The sequence below is a fragment of the Lolium perenne genome, chromosome 5, assembly GCF_019359855.2.
Source record: "Lolium perenne isolate Kyuss_39 chromosome 5, Kyuss_2.0, whole genome shotgun sequence".
Lineage (NCBI taxonomy): Eukaryota > Viridiplantae > Streptophyta > Magnoliopsida > Poales > Poaceae > Lolium > Lolium perenne.
The window spans coordinates 188,382,864-188,391,143 of NC_067248.2; the positions used below are offsets into that span (position 1 = coordinate 188,382,864).

At 48.7% G+C, this 8,280-nt stretch overlaps 1 protein-coding gene across 1 annotated transcript; it reads left to right on the forward strand.

The window, feature by feature from the left end:
* The first annotated feature begins 5,682 nt into the window (after nt 1–5,682).
* LOC127303921 (uncharacterized mitochondrial protein AtMg00810-like) lies at nt 5,683–6,811 on the forward strand. Its single transcript, XM_051334634.1, has 2 exons — nt 5,683–6,183; nt 6,233–6,811. Exons 1-2 carry the CDS (start codon nt 5,683–5,685, stop codon nt 6,809–6,811), a joined length of 1,080 nt encoding a protein of 359 aa, XP_051190594.1.
* The last annotated feature ends 1,469 nt before the right edge of the window (nt 6,812–8,280 follow it).

The following is an 8,280-nucleotide window of genomic DNA, read 5'->3' on the forward strand; positions in this document are numbered from 1 at the left end:
CTTGTGTTTGTTTCAAATAACCTTGCTAGCCTAAACCTTGTATCGAGAGGGAATACTTGTCATGCATCCAAAATCCTTGAGCCAACCATTATGCCATTTGTGTCCACCATACCTACCTACTACATGGTATTTCTCCGCCATTCCAAAGTAAATTGCTTGAGTGCTACCTTTAAATTTCCATCATTCGCCTTTGCAATATATAGCTCATGGGACAAATAGCCTAAAAACTATTGTGGTATTGAATATGTACTTATGTGTCTTATCTCTTATTAAGTTACTTGTTGTGCGATAACCATGTTCCTGGGGACGCCATCAACTACTCTTTGTTGAATATCATGTGAGTTGCTATGCATGTTCGTCTTGTCTGAAGTAAGGGCGGTTTTCACAATCAAATGGTTTGAGTATGCATACTGTTAGAGAAGAACATTGGGCCGCTAACTAAAGCCATGAATCATGGTGGAAGTTTCAGTTTGGACATAAAACCTCAATCTCTTATGAGAATATTAACTGTTGTTGAATGCTTAAGCATTAAAAGAGGAGTCCATTATCTGTTGTCTATGTTGTCCCGGTATGGGTGTCTAAGTTGAAGAATGATCAAAAGCGAGAAATCCAATGCGAACTTTCTCCTTAGACCCTTGTACAGGCGGCATAGAGGTACCCCTTTGTGACACTTGGTTGAAACATATGTTATGCAATGATGATCAGTGTTAACCCAAGCTAATTAGGACAAGGTGCGGGCACTATTAGTACACTATGCATGAGGCTTGCAACTTGTAAGATATAATTTACATGATACATATGCTTTATTACTACCGTTGACAAAATTGTTTCATGTTTTCAAAACCAAAGCTCTAGCACAAATATAGCAATCAATGCTTCCCTCTGCGAAGGGCCTTTCTTTTACTTTTATGTTGAGTCAGTTCACCTATTTCTCTCCACCTCAAGAAGCAAACACTTGTGTGAACTGTGCATTGATTCCTACATACTTGCATATTGCACTTGTTATATTACTCTATGTTGACAATTATCCATGAGATATACATGTTACAAGTTGAAAGCAACCGCTGAAACTTAATCTTCCTTTGTGTTGCTTCAATACCTTTACTTTGATTTATTGCTTTATGAGTTAACTCTTATGCAAGACTTATTGATGCTTGTCTTGAAGTACTATTCATGAAAAGTCTTTGCTTTATGATTCATTTGTTTACTCATGTCATTACCATTGTTTTGATCGCTGCATTCATTACATATGCTTACAATAGTATGATCAAGGTTATGATGGCATGTCACTCCAGAAATTATCTTTGTTATCGTTTACCTGCTCGGGACGAGCAGGAACTAAGCTTGGGGATGCTGATACGTCTCCGACGTATCGATAATTTCTTATGTTCCATGCCACATTATTGATGATATCTACATGTTTTATACACATTATATGTCGTATTTATGCATTTTCCGGCACTAACCTATTAACGAGATGCCGAAGAGCCAGTTGCTGTTTTCTGCTGTTTTTGGTTTCAGAAATCCTACAAAGGAAATATTCTCGGAATTGGACGAAATCAACGCCCAGGGTCCTATTTTTGCACGAAGCTTCCAGAAAACCGAAGAGGAAACGAAGTGGGGCCACGAGGCGACGACAAGCTAGGGCGGCGCGACCCAGGTGCTGGCGGCGCGGCCCTGTTGTGTCGCCACCCCGTGACGCCCCCTGACCTACCCTTTCGCCTACTTAAAGCCTCCGTCGCGAAACCCCCAGTACCGAGAGCCACGATACGGAAAACCTTACTGAGACGCCGCCGCCGCCAATCCCATCTCGGGGGATTCTGGAGATCGCCTCCGGCACCCTGCCGGAGAGGGGAATCATCTCCCGGAGGACTCTTCACCGCCATGGTCGCCTCCGGAGTGATGAGTGAGTAGTTCACCCCTGGACTATGGGTCCATAGCAGTAGCTAGATGGTTGTCTTCTCCTCATGTGCTTCATTGTCGGATCTTGTGAGCTGCCTAACATGATCAAGATCATCTATCTGTAATTCTATATGTTGTGTTTGTCGGGATCCGATGGATAGAGAATACTATGTTATGTTGATTATCAATCTATTACCTATGTGTTGTTTATGATCTTGCATGCTCTCCGTTATTAGCAGAGGCTCTGGCCAAGTTTTTACTCTTAACTCCAAGAGGGAGTATTATGCTCGATAGTGGGTTCATGCCTCCATTAAATCTGGGACAGTGACAGAAAGTTCTAAGGTTGTGGATGTGCTGTTGCCACTAGGGATAAAACATTGATGCTATGTCCGAGGATGTAGTTATTGATTACATTACGCACCATACTTAATGCAATTGTCTGTTGTTTGCAACTTAATACTGGAAGGGGTTCGGATGATAACCTGAAGGTGGACTTTTTAGGCATAGATGCATGCTGGATAGCGGTCTATGTACTTTGTCGTAATGCCCAATTAAATCTCACAATACTCATCGTATCATGTATGTGCATTGTCATGCCCTCTCTATTTGTCAATTGCCCGACTGTAATTTGTTCACCCAACATGCTATTTATCTTATGGGAGAGACACCTCTAGTGAACTGTGGACCCCGGTCCATTCTTTTACATCGAATACAATCTACTGCAATACTTGTTTTACTGTTTTCTGCAAACAATCATCATCCACACTATACATCTAATCCTTTGTTACAGCAAGCCGGTGAGATTGACAACCTCACTGTTTCGTTGGGGCAAAGTACTTTGGTTGTGTTGTGCAGGTTCCACGTTGGCGCCGGAATCCCTGGTGTTGCGCCGCACTACATCCCGCCGCCATCAACCTTCAACGTGCTTCTTGGCTCCTCCTGTTTCGATAAACCTTGGTTTCTTTCTGAGGGAAAACTTGCTACTGTGCGCATCATACCTTCCTCTTGGGGTTCCCAACGGACGTGTGCTGTACACGCCATCAAGGCATGAACCCACTATCGAGCATAAATACTCCCTCTTGGAGTTACAAGTATCAACTTGGCCAGAGCCTCTACTAGCAACGGAGAGCATGCAAGAACATAAACAACTCATATATGATAGATTGATAATCAACTTGACATAGTATTCAATATCCATCGGATCCCAACAAACACAACATGTAGGATTACAAATAGACGATCTTGATCATGATAGGCAGCTCACAAGATCGAACATGATAGCACAATTAGGAGAAGACGACCGTCTAGCTACTGCTATGGACCCATGGTCCAGGGGAGAACTACTCACACATCAATCCGGAGGCGATCATGGCGATGAAGAGTCCTCCGGGAGATGATTCCCCTCTCCGGCAGGGTGCCGGAGGCGATCTCCTGAATCCCCCGAGATGGGATTGGTGGCGGTTGCGTCTCTGGAAGGTTTTCCGTATCGTGGCTCTCGGTACTGGGGGTTTCGCGACGAAGACTATATGTAGGCGGAAGGGTAGGTCAGACGGCGTCACGAGGGACCCACACAACAGGGCCGCGCGGCCAAGGCCCAGGCTGCGCCGCCCTGGCGTGTCGTCGCCTCGTGGCCCCACTTCGTTTCCTCTTCGGACTTCTGGAAGCTTCGTGGAAAAATAGGCCCCTGGGCGTTGATTTCGTCCAATTCCGAGAATATTTCCTTACTAGGATTTCTGAAACCAAAAACAGCAGAAAACAGCAACTGGCTCTTCGGCATCTCGTCAATAGGTTAGTGCCGGAAAATGCATAATAATGACAGATAATGTGTATAAAACATGTGAGTATCATCATAAAAGTAGCATGGAACATAAGAAATTATAGATACGTTTGAGACGTATCAGGTACCTTACAATGTAATCTAGATTATTGACTCTAGTGCAAGTGGGAGGCTGTTGGAGATATGCCCAAGAGGCAATAATAAAGTGGTTATTATATATCTTTGTGTTTATGATAAATGTTTATATACCATGCTATAATTGTATTAACCGAAACATTGATACATGTGTGTTATGTAAACAACAAGGAGTCCCTAGTAAGCCTCTTGTATAACTAGCTTGTTGATTAATAGATGATCATAGTTTCATGATCATGAACATTGGATGTTATTAATAATAAGGTTATGTCATTATGTGAATGATGTAACGGACACACCCAATTAAGCGTAGCATAAGATCACATCATTAAGTTCATTCGCTATAAGCTTTCGATCCATAGTTACCTAGTCCTTCGACCATGAGATCATGTAAATCACTTATGCCGGAAGGGTACTTTGATTACATCAAACGCCACTGCATAAATGGGTGGTTATAAAGGTGGGATTAGGTATTCGGAAAGTATGAGTTGAGGCATATGGATCAACAGTGGGATTTGTCCATCCCGATGACAGATAGATATACTTTGGGCCCTCTCGGTGGAATGTCGTCTAATTAGCTTGCAAGCATATGAATGGTTCATAAGAGATGACATACCACGGTACGAGTAAAGAGTACTTGTCGGAGATGAGGTAGAACAAGGTATAGAGATACCGATGATCAAACCTCGGACAAGTAAAATATCGCGTGACAAAGGGAATCGGTATCGTATGTAAATGGTTCATTCGATCACTAAGTCATCGTTGAATATGTGGGAGCCATTATGGATCTCCAGATCCCACTATTGGTTATTGGTCGGAGAGAAGTCTCAACAATGTATGCATAGTTCGCGAACAGTAGGGTGACACACTTAAGGTTTGATGTCATTTAAGTAGATATGGAATATGAAATGGAGTTCGAAGTTTTGTTCGGTGTCTCGGATGGGATCCAGGACATCAGGAGGAGTTCCGGAATGGTCGGGAGAATAAGATTCATATATAGGAAGTCATTTTCTAAGTTTGAAAATGATCCGGTGCATTTATGGAAGGTTCTAGAAGGTTCTAGAAAAGTCCGGAAGAAATCACCATGGAAAGTGGAGTCCCGGAGGGACTCCACCTAGCATGGCCGGCCAACCCTAAGGGGGAGGAGTCCCATGTGGACTCCACCATGGTGGCTGGCCACCCCCCCAAGGAAGGGGTGGGAGTCCCACCTTGGGTAGGTTTCGTCCTTATGGCAAGTTTTGGTTTCGGCTCTTATTCGAAGACTTGTAGTCTAACTCTTGAGGGTTTCCACCTATAAATAGAGGGGCAAGGGGAGGGGGCCAGCCACACCAAAGCCCTCTTGGCCGCACCCCCTTAGTGGCCGGCGCCCAAGACCCCCCTCTCCCCAAACCCTAGCGCCCCTCCTCCACATACTACTCCCGCAACGCATAGGCGAAGCCCTACCGGAGTTCTCCACCACCACCGCCACCACGCCGTCGTGCTGCCAGGATTCCGAGGAGGATCTACTACTTCCGCCGCCCGCTGGAACGGGGAGAAGGACGTCGTCATCAACACCGAACGTGTGACCGAGTACGGAGGTGCTGCCCGATTGTGGCACCGTCAAGATCTTCTACGCGCTTTTGCAAGCGGCAAGTGATCGACTACATCCACCACGAGATCTAATCTCGTTAAGTTTTGCGATCTTCGAGGGTTAGTCTCTTGATCTTCTCGTTGCTACCGTCTTCTAGATTAGATCTTGGCTTGTGTTTCGTTCTTGCGGTAGGAAATATTTTGTTTTCTATGCTACGAATCCCATCACCACCTCCGCCCCCTCGCCGGTGCCCACCTCGGCTCGCGCCGCCTTGCGCGACCCGCATTGGCGCGCCGCCATGCAGGAGGAGTACGATGCGCTGCAGTGTAATCGGACCTGGGAGCTGGTCCCCTGGCCCCCTCGCGCCAACGTCATCACCGACAAATGGGTCTTCAAGCACAAGCTCGGCTCCGTCGTGCGTGGTTTTCGGCAACGCGCCGCTGTCGACTTCACGGATACGTTTGCCCCGGTTGTCAAACCGGGCACGATCCGCACGGTGCTGGACCTTGCCGCCTCTCGCGTGTGGCCGGTGCATCAGATGGACGTCTTCAACGCCTTCCTTCATGGCCATCTGTCGGAGCAGGTGTACTGCCAGCAGCCCATCGGCTTCATCGACGCCGAGCGCCCCGATGACGTGTGTTTGCTCTCTCGGTCCTTGTATGGACTGAAGCAGGCGCCCCGCGCCTGGTACCAGCGCATCGCCGGCTTCCTGCATCAGCTTGGCTTCCGCTCCACGCGTTCCGATGCGTCGCTGTTCGTCTACCGGACCGACAATGACATGGCCTACCTGCTGCTGTATGTCGACAACATCATCTTGACAGCCTCTACCGCTGATCTTTCTTCGACAGCTCACCGACAGTCTTCACGCTGAGTTCGCGTTGAAGGATCTCGGACCGCTCCACTACTTCCTCGGCATCGAGGTTTTCCAGCGTGCGGACGGGTTCTTTCTTCATCAGTGGAAGTATGCCCACGAGCTCCTCGAGCGTGCATGGATGCTTAACTGCAACCCTGCACCTACTCTTGTCGACACGAAGGCCAAGCTTTCAGCCAGTGATGGATCACTGGCTTCCGACGCGCCGTTCTACCGCTCCATTGTCGGTGCCCTCCAGTACTTGACGTTGACACGTCCGGAGCTCCAGTACGCTGTGCAGCAGGTGTGCTTGCATATGCATGCCCCTCGGGATGCTCATTGGGCTGCGGTGAAGCGGATTCTCCGCTACGTCTGTGGCACCATGGGCTATGGCTTGTCGCTGCATGCCTCGCCCTCGACGTCGACCGACCTCGTTGCCTACTCGGACGCGGACTGGGCGGGCTGCTCGGACACGCGGCGCTCCACCAGCGGATACTGTGTCTACCTCAGCTCGTCGCTCGTCTCTTGGTCCTCCAAGAGGCAGCCCACCGTGTCTCACTCCAGTGCTGAGGCTTAGTACCGCGCCGTGGCTAACGCTGTGGCTGAGTGCACATGGCTTCGCCAGCTTCTGTCCGAGCTCTCTTGTCCCGTTGACATGGCTACGGTGGTCTTCTGCGACAACGTCTCAGCTGTCTACCTTTCCGCCAACCCCGTTCATCATCGGCGCACCAAGCACATCGAGTTGGACATCCACTTTGTTCGTGAGCAAGTTGCCCTCGGTCGCGTTCGAGTTCTTCACGTACCGACGTCTCAGCAGTTTGCCGATATCATGACGAAGGGATTGCCGTCCACGGCTTTTCCCGAGTTTCGCTCCAGTCTATGTGTCGGTGCCGACCCTTCGACTGCGGGGGTGTTGAGTAACATATTGTACTAGGTATAGGTCCCCGTGTTTTGTCAGGGTTGTACCTATAATTGTACATGTGTCCGTCTATATAGACATAAGCAGCCGGCCCTATTGGTGCTGTGCAATCTCCAATACTCTTCTACAAATACAAAGAGACGGCTTCGGTTCTTTGTACTGAATTAGTGAAGCAGTGCTGGCTGGTGTGGTCCAAGCCTCGGCGTGAGCAAGATGATGTCTGCGTCTAGCCGTGCATGACGTTTTCCTCGGAGAGCAGGTGCGTCCCTTGTGCTCCATGCGCACCATGGAGCTGCCGACTAAGAGCATCTCCAGCCGTTGGGGCTCCCCAGGCCGAAATCTGGCGCTATTTAGCGCCAGATGAATGTATTTTTTTTGCCTGGGGAGGCCCAGTTTCCCAGCGGCGAGCCCATGGTCGTCTGCTGACGCTCACCTACCGCATGCATAGCGACGGTGCAGTCGCCGGGAAGTGGAACCATCGGAGTGGCCTCGACGCATTGAACTGTCGTAATGGTCCGCGAAGTGGTCTGGGGAGCCCAAAAGCCTCGTCGGGAATGGTCGAAGTGGCCTCGACGCGAGAACCACCCCCGTAAAATGGATCACGAACTTTGACGTGGGCATTACCCTTCGGGTAACCAATGTTGCTCTACCCTATGCGGTCCAGATGGAGGCCCATGAAGGTACCCGATGGCAAGATGGGCCACTAGGACGGTGTGGCGGAAGATTACTTGAAGTGCAAGACGCGGAAGAAACCGAACAAGGAAAGATTAAAGATAGATCTACTGTAAAACCTACTCGTACTCGACTAGACCTCTCGAGACCTGGCCACCTATATAAAGACCAGGAGAGGGGCTATCGAGGGACACAACCAATCTTAGCAATACTAGCCAACAGAAGTTTAGAACTAGGTTACCCTAGCAACTAGCATCTCGACGAGATCACAGCCGAACTATTCGGCACCCCATTGTAACCTGTTTTCGTCATAATCAAGAACAGACATGCATGACGTAAGGGTTTTACCTCATCGAGGGCCCCGAACCTGGGTAAATCGCTCTCCCCGCTTGTCTGTGAACCGATGTCTCGTGTCAGCTTGCAGGATTCCATCAACCCTAAGCCCCTATCGGAGG

Excerpts from the sequence above, each read along its gene's own strand:
- LOC127303921 (XM_051334634.1), top strand. The coding sequence starts at position 5,683 with ATGCAGGAGGAGTACGATGCGCTGCAGTGTAATCGGACCTGGGAGCTG. Across the intron at positions 6,184-6,232 it reads TGGCCTACCTGCTGCTGTAT|CTCACCGACAGTCTTCACGC; the intron begins GTCGACAACATC and ends TTTCTTCGACAG.